Source organism: Hylobates moloch, unplaced genomic scaffold, assembly GCF_009828535.3.
Source record: "Hylobates moloch isolate HMO894 unplaced genomic scaffold, HMol_V3 SCAFFOLD_6, whole genome shotgun sequence".
NCBI lineage: Eukaryota > Metazoa > Chordata > Mammalia > Primates > Hylobatidae > Hylobates > Hylobates moloch.
In genome coordinates, this window is record NW_026652281.1 from 125,229,496 (window position 1) to 125,254,215 (window position 24,720).

Below are 24,720 nucleotides of genomic sequence, written 5' to 3' on the forward strand. Positions count from 1 at the left end.
TTCAACAAATACTCATGAAATGCTGACTCTGTCCCAATCATTGGCAATACAATGGTAAACAATGAAATCGTGGCCAGATCTTGAAATTAAATTAAAACCAGTGACAGTTGTCAAATTATTGTAGTTAGCCAGTGAATTTCATTTTTGAATTTTCTCTTTCCTTTGAGACAGGGTCCTGCTGTTGCTCAGGATGGTCTCGAACTCCTGAGCTCAAGCGATCCACCGGAGCTCAAGTCTCAGCCTCCCAAAGTGCTGGGATTACATGAGCCATCGCACTCTGCTGTTTCTGAATTTTTTAAACAAATAAATATCAAGCAATCAGATGCCCAAAATTACAAAGAAAATTAGTATCAAAAGTTTGGAGTTTGAGGCCAGGTACGGTGGCTCAGGCCTGTAATCCCAGCACTTTGAGAAGCCGAGACAGGCAGGTCACGAGGTCAGGAGATCGAGACCATCCTGGCTAACACAGTGAAACCCCATCTCTACTAAAAGTACAAAAAAATTAGCCAGGCATTGTGGCAGGCGCCTGTAGTCCCAGCTACTTGGGAGGCTGAGGCAGAAGAATGGCGTTAACCCGGGAGGCAGAGCTTGCAGTGAGCCGAGATTGCGCCACTGCGCTCCAGCCGGGGGGACAGAGCGAGACTCTGTCTCAAAAAAAAAAAAAAAAAAAAAGAAAAAAAGTTGGAGTTTGAGATTATAAATTCTCGATCTGGCATTACATTGCCACCTAGTGTTCAGTTTTGGTCTTTATAAATAGTATTCAACACTACAACACCAACACGTAGAATATTACACAGCACAATCTCTTTGAATCCACCGACGGACTCCAATTAGAGAAGATAAATAGTAAAATTTCCCTAGGAAGATTTTTCCTATTAGTAGGGCAACTTTTCATTAAGCCTGTAGTCACTAAAGAAAATGAAACATTAATAGTAATTATCGTTATTTAAAAATATTTTGGGAATATCTGTTGTGCATTATGGTAGATGAATGGCTTTGAGAAAATTATTGCACAACTTCACATGATCTCTAAAGGACATCTATTTAAAATCTTGGTAAATTTTTAATTTTGTGATCCTTATTTTAAAAATTTCGAACAGAAAAATGCTATATATATGTATATATAGAAAACACTGAGTGAAAAAAAATAAAGAAAATATGGAGGCAGGGTGTGGTAACTCACTCTTTTAATCCCAGTGTTTTGGGAGACCAGAGCAAGAGAACTACTTGAGCCCAGGAGTTCAAAACCAGCCTGGGCAACATAGTGAGACCCTGTCTCTACAAAATAATAATAATTAAAAAAAAATAGCCAGGCATGATGGTGCACACCTGTAACTCTAGCTACTTGGGAGGTTAAGGTGGGAGGATCACTTGAGCCCATGAGTTCAAGGCAGTAGTGAGCTATGATAGCATTATTGCACTCCAGCCTGGGCAACAGAGTAAGAACTTGTCTTAAAAAAATAAATAAAAATAAAATATTGAGATTGTGTGTGAGTGTGTGTGTGTCGAATAGAGAACTACAGTTTTATCTACACATGCAAAGTTAAATAAGGTTTACCAATAATTATATTTAAATCTACCCAAAATCTATTCAGTGGTGATATTGTTCCAATTTTTTAGAATTCAGGAAAACTTAAGAGAAGTTAACTACACATAACCAATGAATAGAAGAGTCAAAGACTGAATTGCAGGGTTGCAATACAGTCAGAGGAGTGCTATTATAAACATATGTGGTATTGTGAGCACCTGGAAAAGAACATACTTCCAGTAATTTGTGAAAATGGTGGTTGTGAGACATTTAATATGTTGATAGGTATTTAATTCTAGAGAATTTTTTAAAATGCTGCAATTAAAAGTAAGGCCTGGAATTGTTTGTTTACGGACATCACAATTTAAAGAAAGAAGGGTAAGTACAATCTAGGTTACTGTGTTATTTTTTAAGGTAACGTTTCCATATCACCACTTTGGCTCTTTGGGCTTAAAGGAAGTTCCAGAGACTTCTGTAGCTCTCTGAAGATTTTAATACATTCTAGATCCTGTCTGTAGACTCGGTTCTGTTGGCTTCTTTTTATGATCATTGTGTTTCAATGAACACAAAAGGCAGCTCCATATACTTATCCACAGATAGGAGTTTTATTCTCTGCCTTGTAAAAGCAAGTAAGCAAAAAGGTATAGCCTGGTGGTTAGCAGGTTTCTGATCACAAATTCAACACTGACTTTATTTAATATCACTGAGATTTATTTTTCTCATCTGTAAAATGGGGATGATGAGTATTTATCTTATAAGATTTTTACGACCACTAAAGGAAATCTATTAAACCACACGACAAAGCACCTCGCACAATAAAAATGCTTTTTTGTTTGTTTGTTTTTGGTAAATTGTGGTTGAGAAATGAAGCTGAAAGTTTACATGTTTTTATGCTTTTCCAGAAGAGTGTCTTTTAGTTCATTCCAGGGCTTGTGAAGTAGACTTTTTATGTGTGGAATACTGAGTGCACTCATAGGGAGACAGGTTTGGGGCTCTGCCTCATAGAAAACTGTATTAAAATGAGATGCGGCAGGGCATTGGGGGGCTCATGCCTGTAATCTCAGTGCTTTGGGAGGCCAATGTGAGAGGATCACTTGAGGCCAAGAGTTTTCCCATCTCTACAAAAAATTTTAAAATATTAGCCAGGCATGATGGCACATGCCTGTAGTTCTAGCTACTTAGGAGACTGAGGTGGGAGTGTTGCTTGAGCCCAGGAGTTAGAGGCTGCAATGAGCTATGATTGCACCACTGCACTCCAGGCTGGACAACAGAACAAGATTATATATAGATAACAAGATCATATTATATATATAACAAGATTATATATATATAATATATAGAGAGATATGTAATATATTATATATATAGATAGGTATATATTTTATATATAGATAGATATATAATATATTTTATATATATATGTAAAATCTTGTTATATATATATAAAATCTTGTTCTGTTGTCCAGCCTGGAGTGCAGTGGTGCAATATATATATGTAATCTTGCTTGCATATATATATATATGTATATAATATATAGTTTTTAAAGGAATGGGCTGCTTTAGTGTAATTCCATTGGGGCAAGACAATCATTTGATAGAGATGCAATGGAGAAGATTCAAACTTCTTAGGTAGGGGTTGAATAAAGTGCCTTTAAAACATATTTCTTCTCTGGAATTTTACTTTCTCTGTTTTTTTCCTGTGTTATGAGTTTATATCTAATCGGTCAATCATATTATCAGGTTTGAAAGATTATACCATGACAGTAACAACTTTTTTTGCTACTGTTGGTAGGATCTGTGTCGTGAATTTCGAAGCATGCAGAGAAATGGGAAGCTTATCTGCACCAGAGAAAATAACCCTGTTCGAGGCCCATATGGCAAGATGCACATCAATAAATGTGCTATGTGTCAGAGCATCTTGTACGTAAAAAGGTTTATCGATAAATTTGATAGTTGTGCCTGTTTGCCAGAAATTAGTTCTTGTTACTTTTAAAACCTAGGATACTTGGCATCACACATTAATGATATGATAGCTCCTCTCTTTTGAAGAGACAATTTCCAAAGCACTCTCACAATATTTTTTTTTATTTTGATGTTGAGAAGCATAATCATACCCGGAACCTCTGGGGTAGGAAGAGGTAGCTTATCAGCTAAGTAACCTGGGACAGGCCAGTTCATTGTGCAGAGCCTCAGTTCCTCCTGAGGGAAAAATGACTGCACAATATAATTTTGCGGAGATTCAAGGACATTTTAAAAATGTTTATGAACTTCAAAGCATTATACCTATGTAAATAACAATCAAAATTGTGAGTTTAGTTATAATTTAATTAGAAAAGTAAAAATGAGAATTATAGCAACTTTCTAGATGAGAGTCTTAAGTCTATTATATTAAGGAAAAATAAAGACCTTTTAGGATCATATTTTTCTGGATAAGAATATAGTAACAGCATCTATGAAAGTTGATAGCATTGCCACAAATATATTATCATGAAAATTCCAACAATCAGAACTGACTAGCTTATAAAAAATATTCTTAGAATTTTTTTTAGTTATAAGAAAACAGTGTTAGATTTGCTAATATTTAGAATTGAAGAAATACGTGGTTACAGACAATTCAGTAACAACCCTTGAAAAATTACTCTATCTTTTTTTTTTTATTATTCTGCAGCGATCGAGAAGCTAATGAAAGAAAAAAGAAAGATGAAGAGAAATCAAGTAGCAAGCCCTCAAATAATGCAAAGGTTATTTATTAAAGGATACCAAAATAACCATTTTACTTTTCACCCTCAGAATTTTGCATTCTTCTCCAGTTTTGGGAATAATAAAGATATTAATCTCTTAACTTCAAAGAAAATTGATTTTGCTTGTCTTGTCACTTTGGATCATAACAAGATTTTGTGGGTGGCTTTGGGGGTTTGATACCTTTTTTGATTTTGTAGAAAATTCTCTGAGAGTGTGTGTCAATTATTGTTTTAGTCTTTCCTCCTTGGGAGAAATATGGATTGAAAAGTAGAGGGTAAAATTCTTTATCAACTCAACTGCATGCTTATCTTTGACACTTTAAGTGTGAAATAAGGCTTTGGGTAGCTTGTTGATGTTTATTTTAATAATTCAGGTAATATAAACCAATCTAAGTCTCCCTTTTAGCTTCCCTTCTGTTTTCACCGGATGATTGTATCAGTATTAAAGAATCAGCAGTGTGCATGCGTGATGCTTTCTTTTCTATTTCTTTTTCAAGACTACAAAGAAGACATCTTCATTCAATTCTTTAACAGTAACAATCACATTTGTAGAGTTAGATCCCTGAGCAATTGTCCTTTTGTCAAAAGCATGCTTCATGGGGAAAATGGGGAAAGGAAGGATGGATGAACGGGAGAAAAAAACAGGAAGGTCTATCAAGTGTTGTTTTATGTTTCCCTACATTTTTCAGGACCAGTGCAGACAGGTTCAGAATGAAGCAGAGGATGCAAAATTTAGACAACCTGTGCGTTCCTTGGCCTCTGTTGCCAGGATAAGTACAGTGAGTCTGAGCCCAGAGCTAAGAGAGGACTTCCTAAAACCAAGTTTGAAAAAATCACTAAGCCAAAACGGGACAAAGCCATGTTCACTTTCCCTTTCTCATTTTCTAGGATGAATGCAGTGAATTTCGAAACTATGTAAGGAACAATGAGCTCATCTGCTCTAGAGAGAATGACCCAGTGCGCGGTGCTGATGGAAAGTTCTATACAAACAAGTGCTACATGTGCAGAGCTGTTTTGTGAGTAAGAGGATTCTGCTCCCCCTGTAGCTAGCAGGGGAACTGCATTTTTAGAAACTGGTGATTGAATAAGTTTGTGTATTTATGAACCCCATGGGATTTTAAAATTAGTCTTTAGAATTAAAGCCCTCAAATTGAGAACACCTGATATAGTAGAAAGACCACTGAGACTTGGAGACAGAAATTCCGTATGTAAGTTCTAACCAAGATGTATACTAGCTGTGTCATTAAACAATTTGTTTTCAACTTTCAGCATCATAATTAGAAGAAATTCTTCAAGATCTTTATTCCACAACTAGATCAGACTCAATTGAGATGCCTTTAAAAATAAATACAAATTTTTACACCCCAAAATATATTATATCAGAATCTTGGGGCTATGGAATTTGTTTTTTAGAGTTTCTAGGTTATTCTAAAAAGCAAATAGAAATGGAGACCAATGGACATTATAAATGATGATGATGATGATGGTTGTAAAGCACACTGTGAACACAATAATAATCAAATTTATTTAGCTTTTCATAATGAGTATTCTTTGAGGGGGGAATTACCAAATACTACTCTCATTTTATGTTCTAGAAAATCAAAACTTAAGAACATTAACCCACTTGTCATCTGTTAAGTGATGAAAAGTTCTAAACCAGCTCCTAATTGTACTTTTCTTAGTATGTCATCCTGGTCACTATCTCAATGTGCTGTGATTCAGTTTTATTGATTGATTGATTGATTGAGACAGAGTCTCGCTCTGTTGCCCAGGTTGGAGTGCAATGGTGCGATCTCAGTTCACTGCAACCTCTGCCTCCTGGGTTCAAGAGATTCTCCTGCCTCAGCCTTTCGAGTAGCTGGGATAACAGGTGTGCACCACTACGCCCAGCTAATTTTTGTATTTTTAGTAGAGATGGAGTTTCACCATGTTCACCAGGGTGGTCTCCAACTCCTGACCTCAGGTGATTCTCCAGCTAGGCCTCCCAAAATGCTGGGGTTACAGGCATGAACTACCATGCCTGGCCTCTGTCATATTTTATGAGGATTGCTTAACTTCTCACTGGAAGTTATAGGAACTGTTTCTTATTTTAAATTGGTGTTTATTTTCTTCTCTAGTCTAACAGAAGCTTTGGGAAGGGCAAAACTTCAAGAAAAGCCATCCCATGTTAGAGCTTTTCAAGAGGAAGACAGCCCAGACTCTTTCAGTTCTCTGGTAAGGAGGACTATTTCTGAAAAGCTACTTATCAATTTAATTTTCTTGATTTCTTTTTACCTGTTGCTATTTGCTATTTTCATAGAAGGGTCTGAGGTTTGCTGATTCAGTGCAGCCTGAAGTCCTTTGAGGACTATATGCAGTTTATGCTTTGTGAGAGTTCTGGGATTTCTCATTAGTGCCTTATTCTGTGCCCTTTGAGATTATTTGCCCTGCTTCAATTTAGTATATTTTGAAATTTACAATGCGTGTGTGGAATAATTGTGACTAATCTCACATATGGTAAAATACATAGTCAGGTGCCTCAATTCTGTAATTTTAGCATACCTCTTGGTATTCTTAGCTTCCTCACCTAGCTTCCGCTTATTTCCCTCCTCCAACCAAATCTGTTTCTACATCCTGGAACTCTATGCCAAGCATGCTCACAGGTATAAATTTCCACAAATTACCAGTTCGCAGTAGCTAAAACTTCTTGTTTAAAATATAGGCTGAGCTGGGTGCGGTGGCTCATGCCTATAACCCCAGCACTGTGGGAGGCCAAAGCGGGCAGATCCCTTGGCCTCAGGAGTTTGAGACCACTGTGGGCAACATGGTTAAACTCTGTCTCTAGAAAACATACAAAAAAAAATCAGCAGGGCATGGTGCCTTATGCCTGTAGTTCCAGCTACTTGGGAGGCTGAGGTGGAAGGATGGCTTGAGCCCAGGAGGTCGAGGCTACCATGAGCCATGATAGTGCCACTGCATTACAGCCTGGGTGACAGAACAAGACCCCACCTCTCTCTCTTTCTCTCTCTTGTAGCTGATGGTCACCAGTAATGTAAGTATTAGTGTACATTAGCATGATACGATTTACTTTGTAGAGCCTTGGCAAGATGAGGAGTAGAAAGGAGCAAAGAGAATATGAGATCATCAAGCAGATTCTCAGATTGGGCCCTAAAAGGAAGATTTTAGCACCTAGGCTGATGACCCAGAAAAGGAGAAAGAAAGGTATCCAACATGAATTTTACCTCATTATTCACCCAATTCAACTAGGGTAACAGATGAGTTACATACATGAAATATGCATTAATTACACATTTCTGGTGAATTGAGCTCCACATCAGGGATCCAAAGGCACGGAGAAGAGCTATTAACAAAATATGTTTTTTTTTTAAATACTAAAGTATAATAGTCACATAGAAGAAATGCACATATCCAAGTAAATAGCTAAATGAAATATCACAAAGTGATCATACCTGTGATAGCAATAAGATATCATCAGCAGACCAGTAGCCCTCTCATTCTCCCTCATAAGCTACAGTCTGTTTTGGAGCTGAGATTTCTTTTGGAGAAATAAGTCTTTCATTATTCATTTTTTTCATCAAGCCAGCAGTCCTTTTGTCAGTCTACAAATACTTACTGAGCACCTGCTATTTTTCCAGGCTTTATTTATTTATTTATTTATTTATTTATTTATTTATTTATTGAGACGGAGTCTGGCTCTGTCGCCCAGTCTGGAGTGCAGTGGTGCGATCTCCGCTCACTGCAAGCTCCGCCTCCGCGGTTCACGCCATTCTCCTGCCTCAACCTCCTGAGTAGCTGGGACTACAGGCGCCCGCCACCACGCTAATTTTTTGTATTTTTAGTAGAGACGGGGTTTCACCGTGTTAGCCAGGATGGTCTCAATCTCCTGACCTCGTGATCCGCCCACCTCGGCCTCCCAAAGTGCTGGGATTATAGGCATGAGCCACCGCGCTCGGCCTCCAGGCATTATTTATGTATGCTAGGTTAATAGCCATAAACAAAACAGATAGCGCTCACTACAAGAAGTTCATAGTATATTGGAAAAGCAGATACAATAAATAATATGAATAAATGAAAAAATAATGCCAAGGAGGAAATAAGGCAGAAAAAAATGGTACAGTAATTTCTGAGATGAGGAGGGGAGGGGGATACAATTTTAAGTGACATATACAGAGAATAACTCTCTCAGAAGGTGACATTTACATCAAGACCTAAGGGTATTGATTCTGTAGGTATATCTGAGGAGAACATATTCCAGGGAGAAAACACAGCAAAGCGTTTAGTGTTGTTGAAATAGAGCTACCTCAGCTGTAGAAGAGGAAGTCAGGAAGCTAATGGGAGGCCATGTTATAAAGGGTTTTGTAGACAGTTTTAAAGACTTTGCCTAATATTCTGAATGAAGTTTTGAAAAGACTAATATGATTTGATTTATGTTTTAAAGGAATAACTTTGCCTGATACCTATTGAAAACACTGCAGGGAGGCAAGGGCTGGACAGCTAGTTAGCTATTGCAGTAGTCTACAGAAGAGATGATGCTGGTTTATACCATGTTAGTAGTGGTGGAGCTCTTGAGAGGTGGTTAGATACTGGGTCTGTTTTGAAGGTGGAGTCAACAGAATTTTTTGAGTTGATGTACTACGTTAAAAAAATAAAAAGAGAGAGAGAGTGAGGAACATTGTAGTACCTTTTGAACATTATAGCACCAGTTACCTGAAAAAATACGATTGATATACCTGGTTGAGTCTAACCTTTGCCAGGGTTTCATATAAGTTACTTATCTAAAGTCTGCATGAATATTTGTACCAATATGGAACTCACCACAATCTAAAGCAATTCATTTAGGTGTTTGAGTCATTTATCAAAACAAAGGAACAAGCACACAAATACTGCTTGACTCCTCCAAAACGAGTATTAGCAGATATAATACTATTAAATTTTCTATGTTGTCTTTGTATCTGTTTTCAGTAAGTAGTTTTCAAGGAATTTATTAATTTCATCTATGTTGTCAAAGTTTTTGGCATATAGTTATTTATAACATCTAAATTATTCTTTTAATATCTACAGCTCATATAGTGATGACGTTTTATCTGTAATATTGGTAATATATGTTTTCTTGACTCTGGTCAATTTTGCAAATAGCTTATCAACTTATTCTTTTCAAGCAGCTAACTTTTGGCTTTGCTCTGTTTTCTATTTCATCAATTTCTCCTCTTTATTTTTTATTTTAAAAAATTTTCTATGCTCATCATTGGCTAGCTCCTTCAGATGAAAGTTTAGATCATCCATTTTAGAACCTCCTTCCTTTCTAATATATGTATTAAAGTTATAATTTTCCCCCAAATGACTGCTTTGGCTGCTGGGATTTGATAGGTTATATTTTCTTTGTAATTCTTTTCATGTCTAAATTCTATGATTATTTTGAGTCATGAGTTATTTAGAACTCATCCTTTTACTTATAAATATATTTCTTATAAATATTATATAGTTGATTCTTTTTGTTCTTCCAGTTAGATAATTTCTATCTTTTAACTGGAGTACTTACTTGTTAATATTCTATGTAATTACTGATACCATTGGATTTAAGTCTTCCATCATCCTATTTGCTTTTGAGTACTTTTTTTTATATTTTGGCTCTACTTTTTGCCTTTTAAAAAAACTAATCAAGTTCTTGGAATTATCATTAATTATTAAACTCATACTTCCAAAACACTACAAAGAGCAAGTATGTTTCTTCTTTTACATGGAAAATATACATATGTTTTTTACCATGGAAAACACACTGACAACTAAAATTTATTGAACACTTAGTATGTGACAGATACTGCATTAATCATGAACTTACATGCATTATCTGTTTTAATCCCTTAAAGCAGTAATATAAAGTAAGGACTACTATTATTTATGATTTTCTGGTGAGAAAATTAAGGCTGAGAAAAGTTAGATAAGTTACTTCTCTAGTTAGTGGTAGAGCTAGGACTCAAAACTCATGCAATTTATGAGTATTTACCTCTGAGTCTTTCCTTTCTAGGCTGTATGTAACCAACACCTTCACTTAAAAAGGCGAATATTATTTCTAGCATGCCTATGATTCTAGATTTCTTCTTATGGGCAAGTAATTGTGTCACACATTATAAAGGATTTTTGCTTTCTTATTGCTTTGCTATTCCTTGTTTCTTTGTTTACTTACCTTGTCAAGTTAAAAATTGCCAAATACAGGAAGTTAAATCCACTTCATATGGTGCAAAATCAATCTTTGAGTTTGAATAACATATATCACACTCTTTTTACAACCATTTATTCAAGTTGGATGAAGGAACTCAAGAGGTTTTCTTAAGCCCATCCCTCTCCTTGAATGCCATAAAGTAAGTCTGCTTTATTGTTTGCTTCTTCAGGATTCTGAGATGTGCAAAGACTACCGAGTATTGCCCAGGATAGGTTATCTTTGTCCAAAGGATTTAAAGCCTGTCTGTGGTGACGATGGCCAAACCTACAACAATCCCTGCATGCTCTGTCATGAAAACCTGTAAGTATTCAAGTTGCCCCATCGTATCTTCCAGTTTAGAATTTCGCAGCTAGAGTGTTAACCCATAGTAATGTACTGATATAAATTTGAAGTGTGTTGCAAGTAATTTATTCATCGTAGAAGTTAAAAATTCAAAATTTGTGAATTATCTTTCTTATATGTAAAATAGAAAAGATTTAAGGCTATTCCTTTGGTAAATTGCTTACCTACATTGCTATATGCTCTACTGAGTAGAAGAGAAAGAAAAAAAATAGTGGGGTTACAATTGCAGAATATTGGTATAATCCTGTGTACAGTCATGGGAGTGTGGACACCATTCATTCTGTGTGTAGTGGAGAAAAACAGTAGAGAACTACTGCTATATAAATCCAGCCCAGTGTATTATATCTAAAAGGTCCTGTGACTATAATATAGCCACATATTCCCCATTTCTTTAACCCTGCCTCTTGAAAGAAGTAGTACCTTGCAAAAGGAAAGTGCACTGTACAAAAGAAAGCACAATAAGTAAATGGCTGATCTGATGTCTGCTCTCATATTTATGACTATCTTGGTATCTGGAGGCATATTATTTCATGATTCTGAATCTCACTCCCTTCATTGGAGAAATGGAGACAGTTCTCTGAGCTGCTGACTTCACAGATGATTGAAAAGAACTGCTAGATATAAAAATATTTTTATCTTAAGTTAAATACAAGGGATTCATTTTAATATTCTTTTTTATTATTATACTTTAAGTTTTAGGGTACATGTGCACAATGTGCAGGTTTGTTACATATGTATCTATGTGCCATGTTGGTGTGCTGCACCCATTAACTCGTCATTTAGCATTAGGAATATCTCCTAATGCTGTCCCTCCCCCCTCCCCCCACCCCACAACAGTCCCCGGAGTGTGATGTTCCCCTTCCTGTGTCCATGTGTTCTCATTGTTCAATTCCCACCTATGAATGAGAACATGTGGTGTTTGGTTTTTTGTCCTTGCGATAGTTTACTGAGAATGATGGTTTCCAGTTTCATCCATGTCCCTACAAAGGACATGAACCCACCATTTTTTATGGCTGCATAGTATTCCATGCTGTATATGTGCCACATTTTCTTAATCCAGTCTATCGTTGTTGGACATTTGGGTTGGTTCCAAGTCTTTGCTACTGGGAATAGTGCCGCAATAAACATACATGTGCATGTGTCTTTATAGCAGCATGATATATAGTCCTTTGGGTATATACCCAGTAATGGGATGGCTGGGTCAAATGGTATTTCTAGTTCTAGATCCCTGAGGAATCGCCACACTGACTTCCACAATGGTTGAACTAGTTTACAGTCCCACCAACAGTGTAAAAGTGTTCCTATTTCTCCACATCCTCTCCAGCACCTGTTGTTTCCTGACTTTTTAATGATGGCCATTCTAACTGGTGTGAGATGGTATCTCACTCTGGTTTTGATTTGCATTTCTCTGATGGCCAGTGATGATGAGCATTTTTTCATGTGTTTTTTGGCTGCATAAATGTCTTCTTTTGAGAAGTGTCTGTTCATGTCCTTCGCCCACTTTTTGATGGGGTTGTTTGTTTTTTCCTTGTAAATTTGTTTGAGTTCATTGTAGATTCTGGATATTAGCCCTTTGTCAGATGAGTAGGTTGCAAAAATTTTCTCCCATTTTGTAGGTTGCCTGTTCACTCTGATGGTAGTTTCTTTTGCTGTGCAGAAGCTCTTTAGTTTAATTCGATCCCGTTTGTCAATTTTGGGTTTTGTTGCCATTGCTTTTGGTGTTTTAGACATAAGGTCCTTGCCCATGCCTATGTCCTGAATGGTATTGCCTAGGTTTTCTTCTAGGGTTTTTATGGTTTTAGGTTTAACATGTAAGTGTTTAATCCATCTTGAATTAATTTTTGTATAAGGTGTAAGGAAAGGATCTAGTTTCAGCTTTCTACATATGGCTAGCCAGTTTTCCCAGCACCATTTATTAAATAGGGAATCCTTATCCCATTGCTTGTTTTTGTCAGGTTTGTCAAAGATCAGATAGTTGTAGATATGCGGCATTATTTCTGAGGGCTCTGTTCTGATCCATTGATCTATGTCTCTGTTGCGGTACCAGTACCATGCTGTTTTGGTTACTGTAGCCTTGTAGTATAGTTTGAAGTCAGGTAGCGTAATCCCTCCAGCTTTGTTCTTTTGGCTTAGGATTAACTTGGCGATGCAGGCTCTTTTTTGGTTCCATATGAACTTTAAAGTAGTTTTTTCCCATTCTGTGAAGAAAGTCATTGGTAGCTTGATGGGGATGGCATTGAATCTATAAATTACCTTGGGCAGTATGGCCATTTTCACGATATTGATTCTTCCAACCCATGAGCATGGAATGTTCCATTTGTTTGTATCCTCTTTTATTTCATTGAGCAGTGGTTTGTGGTTCTCCTTGAACACGTCCTTCACATCCCTTGTAAGTTGGATTCCTAGGTATTTTATTCTCTTTGAAGCAATTGTGAATGGGAGTTCACTCATGATTTGGCTCTCTGTTTGTCTGTTATTGGTGTACAAGAATGCTTGTGATTTCTGTAATTGATTTTGTATCCTGAGACTTTGCTGAAGTTGCTAATCAGCTTAAGGAGATTTGGGGCTGAGACAATGGGGTTTTCTAGATATACAATCATATCATCTGCAAACAGGGACAATTTGACTTCCTCTTTTCCTAATTGAATACCCTTTATTTCCTTCTCCTGCCTGATTGCCCTGGCCAGAACTTCCAGCACTATGTTGAATAGGAGTGGTGAGAGAGGGCATCCCTGTCTTGTGCCAGTTTGCAAAGGGAATGCTTCCAGTTTTTGCCCATTCAGTATGATATTGGCTGTGGGTTTGTCATAGATAGCTCTTATAATTTTGAGATACGTCCCGTCGATACCTAATTTATTGAGAGTTTTTAGCATGAAGCGCTGTTGAATTATGTCAAAGGCCTTTTCTGCATCTATTGAGATAATCATGTGGTTTTTGTCTTTGGTTCTGTTTATATGCTGGATTACATTTATTGATTTGCATATGTTGAACCAGCCTTGCATCCCAAGGATGAAGTCCACTTGATCATGGTGGATAAGCTTTTTGATGTGCTGCTGGATTTGGTTTGCCAGTGTTTTATTGAGGATTTTTGCATCAATGTTCATCAAGGATATTGGTCTGAAATTCTCTTTTTTGGTTGTGTCCCTGCCAGGCTTTGGTATCAGGATGATGCTGGCCTCATAAAATGTGTTAGGGAGGATTCCCTCTTTTTCTATCGATTGGAATAGTTTCAGAAGGAATGGTACCAGTTCCTCCTTGTACCTCTGGTAGAATTCGGCTGTGAATCCATCTGGTCCTGGACTCTTTTTGGTTGGTAAGCTATTGATTATTGCCACAATTTCAGAGCCTGTTATTGGTCTATTCAGAGATTCAACTTCTTCCTGTTTTAGTCTTGGGAGGGTGAATTTGTCGAGGAATTTATCCATTTCTTCTAGATTTTCTAGTTTATTTGCATAGAGGTGTTTGTAGTATTCTCTGATGGTAGATTGTATTTCTGTGGGATCGGTGGTGATATCCCCTTTATCATTTTTTATTGCATCTATTTGATTCTTCTCTCTTTTCTTCTTTATTAGTCTTGCTAGCGGTCTATCAATTTTGTTGATCTTTTCAAAAAAACCAGCTCCTGGATTCATTAATTTTTTGAAGGGTTTTTTGTGTCTCTATTTCCTTCAGTTCTGCTCTGATTTTAGTTATTTCTTGCCTTCTGCTAGCTTTTGAATGTGTTTGCTCTTGCTTTTCTAGTTCTTTTAATTGTGATGTTAGGGTGTCAATTTTGGATCTTTCCTGCTTTCTCTTGTGGGCATTTAGTGCTATAAATTTCCCTCTACACACTGCTTTGAATGTGTCCCAGAGATTCTGGTATGTTGTGTCTTTGTTCTCGTTGGTTTCAAAGAACATCTTTTTATAATATTCTTATTGTTGGCTTTAGTTTTGTTGTTGCTACTCTGCTCAAATGCCGTCTGAATTTTTAAATAATTTTTAAATAATTTCCCCTTGCCTCTATGTGCATCCTTTCCCTTCCCTTCTCCTGGCCACCATTTGGCCAGCTTTCAAGGACAGAATGGTGACAAACCTTGGTTTTTCCATCTCACCTGACCCTAGACCTACATTGTAGTACTACTTTATCCTTCTTAGGATGCTATAAGCAAGGCCCAGAACATGAGGATAGGACTCCCTGATATCCTGCTTTTTAATCCTGGAAAAAATATTTAAAAGAAAAAGGTGCTCCTCAGGTCATATGATTAAAAGCATAAAATCTGAATATAATCTTTCATCCATAGGTAAGGTATGGTAGATGATAAGGCACTTTCAGATTTCAGTCACTGAATCCCTGCAACCTACTATGGAATGTTATTATCTTTATTGTACAGAAGGTTAATCTGAGGCTCAGAGAGTACAGGTAATTTGTTTAAAGTTACAAAGCTAGGAAGTAAATCAGACAGGATTTTGACCTTATTGATTTGTGTCTAAATACAGTTTTCTTTTTTCTCCACTATCCTACTGTTATTCCTAAGACAGTAGTTCCTTAAATTGTCAAAGACCAAGATTCCTTAGATAATGTGAAGAAAGTTACCCCTTTCAAGAAAATTTAAAAAAAGTGTGATATGAACAATCCACACACATAATATTCATAGGCTCATGGAGTACCTGAAATTTATCTGTAGACCTTATAGGTTTTTAAGAATTAAGAAATTCCTGTTTAAGGAATAAATATAACTGTCCAGGAATTCCATTCCTATGTATACCTTATCTCCAGCCCAGAAATCCTTTAATTCCTCTTTCTTGTAAATGTCAGGGCCTAAATTATCCATATAATTTTCTTCAACATTTTCATCAACTTTATAGACCCATAAAAAATGATCTATTTAAGGGAACTTTAGAGTAAGAAACTGAAATGATGAAAATATTAAGAAAGCATACCTCAGGATAGTTTGTTTGGCTAAGGAAGCTGGGAGTATATATTATAAAGAAAGATCAGATTATCTGAGGCAAAAGGAAGCAATATTCATTTCTAAGGTTTTAGAGAAAGTTATAGGAGAGCAATTTCAGTTTAAGCAATGCCAAAAGACAAATTGCACTGCCTTGATAGATAATGAGTTTCCCATTACCAGAGGCAAACAAGTACATGTCTGATTCATAATATTTCTCCAGTGACAGGCATTAAAATTCATACTCCTTAAGATTCATTCCAACTGCAAAACTCAGACTGTATCATTTTTGTCTTGTTATATTTTTCCCCAAGTCATATTATTGGTACTCAATATAGTCAAACATCTCTCTGGGATCTGATTCTTGCATCTATAAATGCGAGATCACCTTTAGACCAGATGATCTCCAAGTTTATTTCCAACATTCTCTATGAATATATCAGTGAATGAAATGTGACAGGATAGGTCCAGGGCTAGGGGACAAATCTGGAGCAGAAGAGAGACAGCCTGGATGATACCTACTGAAAATGAAAATAGTTGAATGCAGATCCCAGATCCTCCCTCTAAATAAAGTTTGTTTTGATACCCAAGTGTCCTCCATGTTGGTCCTTATTTATTTTCTCATTGAGAACTTTCTTGTTGTTGAAGCATCCTCTGATCTGTTTTAGGATACGCCAAACAAATACACACATCCGCAGTACAGGGAAGTGTGAGGAGAGCAGCACCCCAGGAACCACTGCTGCCAGCATGCCCCCATCTGTAAGTACATAAATAGACTGGCCTCCATAGTTACGTTGTGAGGAGCAGTGGGTTCTGGTTTTGTTCTCTTCCATTGAGTAATGGACATTTACCTGGCCAGAGAGGTGACACTAGGTCAGGTGACCCAGAATTGGTCACATTTTCACTATAAGGATAAGTAATTACTGAAATAAGTGGAAATAATGTAGCAGTTAATATTTTAAAATACTTAATGGGTTCATTAATAGATAGATTGTTTATGAGCAATGTCTCCAACATAACGTTACTTATTTCAGGATAGGTTTTATTTTCTGTGATCTCAATAAAAAGATGAGGCAGAGACCAAGAGAGGTCAGAGAGTGTCAGAGTTGGATTTAAACAATTTCTATATAATGCCCATATTATTGAACTTTACATTGTATTAAATTATTTCCCAGCATTAAAAGTTGACCAATTTCATTTAAACTCCTGAAAGGATGTTTCAACATACGTTACTGAATTTAACATTCTCCCTGTTGGCTATTTGCATAGTCATCCTCAGGGAGATGGTATGTAACATGAAAAAATGGGAATTTTCAAATAAGAGAAAAATGTTTTGTTATGGGATAAATATGAGTGCAAATTTCAGTTTTTGCTGTGCTTCATATACAAGACTCTTGGCAAATCACATAAATACTCTAAACCAAATATCCCAATGACCTATGAAAATATTCAGTAAATACTGACTTTTATACATTTGGCACGGTGTCTGAAAAATTAATGTCACTATTATTATTATGTCTAAGACCAAAGTATGAATTTAGAAAAAGAGAAGAGTCCAAAGTATGAACTTAGAAAAACAGACCATGGTATAGTGCTTATTTATTGGAAGCCGAGGACTGGAATGAAATCAGAAGACCTTATCTTTCTTATGTGGGCTTAACAAAGTTATTTACCACCCATTTAAAGACCTCTACTCTGGTTCTTTACCAGGATCCATAAAAAGAGAGTTTAAACTTTAACTCTAGTCCCTATATTGTGTTTGCTGTCTTATTATATGGAAATTCTTAGTAGTTTGCTCCCATTTTGTTGACAGAATATACTGTTCCCCATCCTCACAAACTCACCTTTACATATATCTCAGGAGAGAAAGGTCAAAATAGCTTTATGCCAGTCCAATAGACCACACCTTAGACCACACTTCCCTGTAACTCTCATCCTGTGTAGGCAACTTGGAAAAACTACTTTATAAAGAACTTGCCATAGGTTTGTACTGATAAGATGTATTTCTTTAAATAATGAAGAATCTTGCCGGGGCTCAGCACACAAGGTGTTGTAAAAGAGTGCCGTTCTTCCATTTCTGAGTGTATGCTTTCCACTGGAGTTGCATAGCAGGCATTAATAATGACAGAAATTATTATGCTGTTAGTTAATGAAACAAAAACGAAAAGTGTCCTGGACACAGGTGGAACTTCAGTCCCTGTATAAGATTCAAGTGTGTGATCTCAGGTACAGTTGGTACAGACTGGTCATGGCCTAGCATTGTTCTGATGACTAGTAAGGATGTATATACTGGGGTGGAAGCCTATTGTTTGAACTTTATTTCTGGGTGGAAGTTTCTCTAAGAAAGTCTGGAATCTCAAGAATAGAATAAGAGTCCAGGCAGTCACAACTTCCTTAGAAAAGTAGGTTCAGTATCTTGGAACACACTTGTTACTAAGTACATAATGCTTTCTATTATGCAATAACTATTATACAGTAACTACTAAGATTTACATAGGTCTTTAGAGTTTTATGTGCATTTTCTGTTTCTACTCTTACAATAGTCATTTGATTAGGGCAGGGATCACTGTCTTTCCCATTTTACAGAAAGTCATGCTGGGGGAAACTGTCACTTATTGAAGTCCCTCAGTATAATATCTTGGGTTCAATGTAGATATCCTGACTTCATTTCCAGTGCTCTACTACCATTCCTTAGTTGTCAGGAGATTCTGAAAAGTAAGTGCTCTTGAGAAGGCATTATCTCAATTAAAAGATGATTTGCTATATTGGAAGGAAATTTCTATATTAAGAAAAATACCAATATTATTTTGTGAGATAAATGACTATTCTTATCTATATGTGTCAATTTCATGACAGATTTTCAAGGATTCAGGAAAACCAAAGCTTGGTACTTTCAAACCAAAGAAAACCTTCTGGAGTTGATATAGGCGATGAAGTGGAGATTTGAGTTTGGAATGACAGTGCAGCTTGTGCCCCAGGTGGTACTAGTTGAAGATGCACAGTTATGTGAAAGAAAACTTCCTGAGGCCCTCACCCCCTATAAGATTATTTTTAAATATTCACTTAATGTTTTAAGGGCTGATTTCAAATATGTGGATGAGTCAGGCAAAGGAAGACAGCTGATTACATTCTAGTGGTCTACAACAAACTATAGTAGAAAAACATTCGTGTTACAGGAATGGAATTCAAGTTATGACCTAACATGACAGTGGCAAGTTACTAAACTTCTCTGAAGCTCAATTTCCTCATCTGCAAAATGGTGCTAATGACACCTACTTCTTTTTGATCAGCATGAAGGCTGCATGTAATCAAAGGCAGAATTAAGCCATGTTCATTTTTGTGTCCACCTCAACACGTAGTACGTACTAGGTGCTCAATATTTGTTGTATCAAACTGGATAAAATGTGAAAGTGATTTTAAATTGCTACTTCTTTGCAGAATGCAGAATCTATGGATTTCTTTAAGATGCAGCTATAAATATACAGCCCACATTTCTGCAATATCTCTGGGTTCTAGCATCTAACCTACCCATCTTCTCTTCTAGGATGAATGATGGGAAGATTGTTGAAAGCCATGAGGGAAAAAATAAACCCCAATTCTGAATCACCTACCTTCACCATCTGTATATACAAAGAATTCTTCGGAGCTTGTCTTATTTGCTATAGAAAACAATACAGAGCTGTTGGGAATGGACTCACTGATTTTCAGTCTTTTCCATCTCTTTCCTCCTAGACTCTGTGATCTGAGGGTATAAAGACATCTCCACCAAGTCTGAGCCCTCAAAATGTCCTGATTACAATGCTGTCTGTCCAACTGCCTGTTCAATAAAAGTAAACTCAGCAGAACACCCTTTCTGGGATTTCTTTGTCACTGTCTGGATAATAGATTTTTGCTTTTAAAGAAACTGAATAAACTCTACCCTTTTGTCTTTTTGTCTTGCTAAACCCATTGGTGGGAAGAGAATGTTCACTTTTTTCCTGCTTAAGTTGCTGTCATAGCTGAGAAGGACTGTCTAGAAGAGAGGTGGGGAGATATGGGTTCCCATCAGCCAACAGCTATACAAAGTTAAACTAGCTATAAATCAGCTGCATCTTAACTATTCATTACCATACCAGCTCCCCTTTCTACATTTTCATGAATGGAATAACTGCCTCTCAGTTATTTAGTTCCCATCCAAAGACATAAACCAGTAAGTTTTCATGTCTATTCATTAAATTACCTCTTGACAATTTCCTGTATCACGGCCTTGTACCCATAATCTGGGAAGAACTAAGAAAATTAATTACCAATTTGTGTAAGCCTCTAAAGTGGCACTCTCCAACAGAAACGTAATTTAAGCCATATATGCAATTTTAAATTTTCTAGAGGCTACAAATAATAATTATAAAATTATTAATTTAGGCCGGGCGCGGTGGCTCACGCTTGTAATCCCAGCACTTTGGGAGGCCGAGGCGGGCGGATCACGAGGTCAGGAGATCGAGACCACGGTGAAACCCCGTCTCTACTAAAAATACAAAAAAAATTAGCCGGGCGTGGCGGCGGGCGCCTGTAGTCCCAGCTACTCGGAGACCCAGCTACTCGGAGAGGCTGAGGCAGGAGAATGGCGTGAACCCGGGAGGCGGAGCTTGCAGTGAGCCGAGATCGCGCCACCGCACTCCAGCCTGGGTGACAGAGCCAGACTCCGTCTCAAAAAAAAAAAAAAAAAATTATTAATTTAAATAATATATTTCATTTAGCTTAAGATATCAAAACTAATAATGTAATCAATATAAACTTTTAAATTTACTAAGTCTTTGATTTTGGTGTATATTTTACACTTACGGCACATCTCAATGTGGACCAGCCACATTTCAAGTACTCAAGAGATACATGTGGATAGTGGTCACTGTATTAGGCAACGCAGTGCTGCCACGAGCTAATGGACATGGGAAATCAGAGCAGGAACGCAGGTACTAGGTAGGGGCGGATGAAATGCTTGTAAGCACCTTCCTCTATGCTGAAACTCTGTAAATCCCTACTCTACCTAGTCGCTTTGTTCACTTGAAAATTCTGGGCTAGTTCACTTGAAAATTCTGGGAGCAATTATATGGAAAATCCATTTTGCTGCAAGATGTTCTCAGCTCCAGAACTAGCCTGATGTGACAGACTTACTTGGATTTGGGAAGTTAATTTGTTATTTTTCCCTTCTTTTTTTTTAAGTCTCTACTAGCTCAGTTAAAATATCTCTGGGTTCTAGCATCTAACCTACCCATCTTCTCTTCTAGGACGAATGACGGGAAGATTGTTGAAAAATATCACCAAATCCTATTTTTCCTTTGTAACTGAGTGAAAATAAATTATCCCTTATGCTGCATTCTTTTCTATGTTACATTAAGAAAAAAAGAAGGGCCTATAAATAATTTTTTCAAGCATGAGAAATATGGAGTAATTCCTGTTGAATTATTTTTATTATTATTTGGAAATTTCAGGATGTACAGGATGGGTTCAGAGTGCCCATGACATATGAGATTTTATCTTCTTCCTGTTCACTTACAGGAAATCCAGAAAAACTCTTTTTCTGGCTAAAACATATGTTTTTCTGAGAAGGTGTTTTGTTATGTCATTTTGAATATTTGATTAGAATATAAACACAAACCCTTTATATTTATTTTATTATTATTAATATACTCAAAAGACATTCTTATCCTGTCCTTAAGACTTAACCAATTCTTGGTAATCACTCTGAGTACAGAGAAAGAGTTTGGCTTAGGGATAGAGTGGGGTAGAAGCTATAATAGTCTGGAATGGGATGAAACAAGGAAATGAGGAGAAGCCCAGTGACCTCAGGAGTAAGAATCAAAGGTGGAGGGCAGGGTGGGTGCAGAGGTCAGGAATAGAATATGACCAAGGAAAATAAAGTAGAAAATAGAGTGAGGGTCAAGGATTGGGGTTAAGAGTGTGAATGTGTAGAACACATTCCTTGCGATTTAAAAAGCTAAAAGTTGATTTCTTTTGGGGTGTATACAAACTAGGAGTGTATATAAAATGGAATCTATGTCAAAATGGTAACAAATAAATAGCTTCACTAAATATCAAGTAAACTAATCTTTGAGTTACTTAAGTTATATCCTGATGGACAGGAGGTAAATGAAAACCAGACCTATCTCACTGATGCTTCAAAACTAAATCTGAAATTCTAAACCAGAAGGTGATGCTGAGATGGGACTAAAGAAAGCCAAAATACTTCTGTCAGCCCCACCTGTCCACTACTACCAAATACTTATGCATTTCTCTATATAATTTGATCTTCAGATTTCATTTTGCATTAAGAGTGTTCAGAGATCTATCCCTTTCAAACTCTTATTTTCTCATATTAGAAGTCCTCCTGAAGCCTTCTCATTTCTTTCAGGCTTCAGAAATACCTAAGGATGTGGAGAAAAGAGAACGTTTACACGCTCTTGTTGAAAATATAAATTATTTTAAACTCTATGGAAAACAGTGTGGAGACATCTCAAAAAACTACAAATAGAACTACCATTTGACCCAGAAATTCCACTACTAAGCATCTACCCAGAGGAAAATAAATCATTATATTAAAAAGACACCTGCACTAGGATATTTATCACAGCACAATTCACAATAGCAAAATCATGGAACCAACCTAAGTATCCATCAACAGTTGATTGGATCAAAAATGTGGTATATATGCACCACGGAATCCAATGCAGCCATAAAAAGGAAGGAAATCATGTCCTTTGCAGCAACATGGATGGAGTTGGAGGCCATCATCCTAAGTGAACTAACTCAGAAACAGAAAATCAAAGATTGCATATTCTTAGTTATAAGTGGCACTCATGGACATAAAGACAGATAATAAACTCTGAGGACTCCAAAAGGAGGGATGGGAGAGGGATGAGGGTTGAAAAATTACCTGTTTGTAGATCAATGGAACAGAACAGAGCCCTCAGAAATGATGCCACATATCTACAACTATCTGATCTTTGACAAACCTGACAAAAACAAGAAATGGGGAAAGGATTCCCTATTTAATAAATGGTGCTGGGAAAACTGGTTAGCCATATGTAGAAAGCTGAAACTGGATCCCTTCCTTACACCTTATACAAAAATTAATTCAAGATGGATTAAAGACTTACATGTTAGACCTAAAACCATTAAAATCCTACAAGAAAACCTAGGCAATACCATTCAGGACATAGGCGTGGGCAAGGACTTCATGTCTAAAACACCAAAAGCAATGGCAACAAAACCCAAAATTGACAAATGGGATCTAATTTAACTAAAGGGCTTCTGCACAGCAAAAGAAACTACCATCAGAGTGAACAGGCAACCTACAGAATGGGAGAAAATTTTTGCAACCTACTCATCTGACAAAGGGCTAATATCCAGAATCTACAATGAACTCAAACAAATTTACAAGAAAAAAACAAACAACCCCATCAAAAAGTGGGCGAAGGACATGAACAGACACTTCTCAAAAGAAGACATTTATGCAGCCAAAAAACACATGAAGAAATGCTCATCATCACTGGCCATCAGAGAAATGCAAATCAAAACCAGAGTGAGATACCATCTCACACCAGTTAGAATGGCCATCATTAAAAAGTCAGGAAACAACAGGTGCTGGAGAGGATGTGGACAAATAGGAACACTTTTACACTGTTGATGGGACTGTAAACTAGTTCAACCATTGTGGAAGTCAGTGTGGCGATTCCGCAGGGATCTAGAACTAGAAATACCATTTGACCCAGCCATCCCATTACTGGGTATATACCCAAAGGACTATAAATCATGCTGCTATAAAGACACATGCACACGTATGTTTATTGCGGCACTATTCACAATAGCAAAGACTTGGAACCAACCCAAATGTCCAACAACGATAGACTGGATTAAGAAAATGTGGCACATATACACCATGGAATACTATGCAGCCATAAAAAATGATGAATTCATGTCCTTTGTAGGGACATGGATGAAACTGGAAACCATCATTCTCAGTAAACTATCACAAGGACAAAAAACCAAACACCGCATGTTATCACTCATAGGTGGGAATTGAACAATGAGAACACATGGCCACAGGAAGGGGAACATCACACTCCGGGGACTGTTGTGGGGTTGGGGGAGGGGGGAGGGACAGCATTAGGAGATATACCTAATGCTAAATGATGAGTTAATGGGTGCAGGAAATCAACATGGCACATGGATACATATGTAACAAACTTGCACATTGTGCACATGTACCCTAAAACCTAAAGTATAAATAAAAAAAAATAAACTAGTGAGTCTCAAAAAAAAAAAAAAAAGAAAAATTACCTGTTTGATATAATGTTCACTATTTGGGTGATAAGTACACTAGAAGTCTACCATTATACAATATACCCATATAATAACATGCACATTTACTCCTTGAATCTAAAATTAGAAATGAAACAAAACTTCAAGTTACCTCTGGAACCAACAGCAAATAATTCTGTAGTTGATTAGTAATTCCTGCCATAAGCACAGGGAGAAGTAACAAAGGCAGGAACATCAGGTATTTGCCATCCCACAATAGGGCAGATACTTAGGAACTGAGCGGATCTAAGCTCAAATCCTGACTTTGTCACTCACTAACTCTATGACAATGAAAATGCTACTTTATCTCTCTGGGTCTTCATTTCTTCTATAAAAAGGGGGCTAATAATTTCTACCTTACAGGTTACAATGAGGATTATGTTATATAGTTTATGAATGCCATAAACTGAAGATCTCATATACATTAAGAGCTCAGTAAATGCTTGTTATCATTATTTAATATAAAAAGAGTAAATTTGCCTATTCAATAAGCTCTCTAATTCAATTAATTTCCTTGTGATTTTTTCCATTTTAACCTCAAAATATTTTTGACAACATAAATTTTAAAAAATTATAATTTTAGAAAATACAAAAGTATGCATTGTTTCTAATTTTCTCGAAACA

The 24,720-nt window shown here is 36.8% G+C and overlaps 1 protein-coding gene across 2 annotated transcripts in view; it reads left to right on the forward strand.

Moving 5' to 3' along the window:
- SPINK5 (serine peptidase inhibitor Kazal type 5) overlaps positions 1-19,703 on the forward strand; it is a 76,947-nt gene extending 57,244 nt beyond the window's left edge. The window contains exons 27-34 of one of the 2 annotated variants that reach the window (XM_032158286.2): positions 3,321-3,448; positions 4,197-4,269; positions 4,959-5,048; positions 5,158-5,285; positions 6,387-6,483; positions 10,659-10,789; positions 16,428-16,518; positions 19,304-19,703. In XM_032158286.2, coding sequence (XP_032014177.1) covers positions 3,321-3,448; positions 4,197-4,269; positions 4,959-5,048; positions 5,158-5,285; positions 6,387-6,483; positions 10,659-10,789; positions 16,428-16,518; positions 19,304-19,312 — 747 coding nt within the window. In that variant the 3' untranslated portion in view covers positions 19,313-19,703. The remainder of the gene's footprint in view (positions 1-3,320; positions 3,449-4,196; positions 4,270-4,958; positions 5,049-5,157; positions 5,286-6,386; positions 6,484-10,658; positions 10,790-16,427; positions 16,519-19,303) is intronic. The other variant, XM_032158288.2, reaches the window with a different exon arrangement.
- The last annotated feature ends 5,017 nt before the right edge of the window (positions 19,704-24,720 follow it).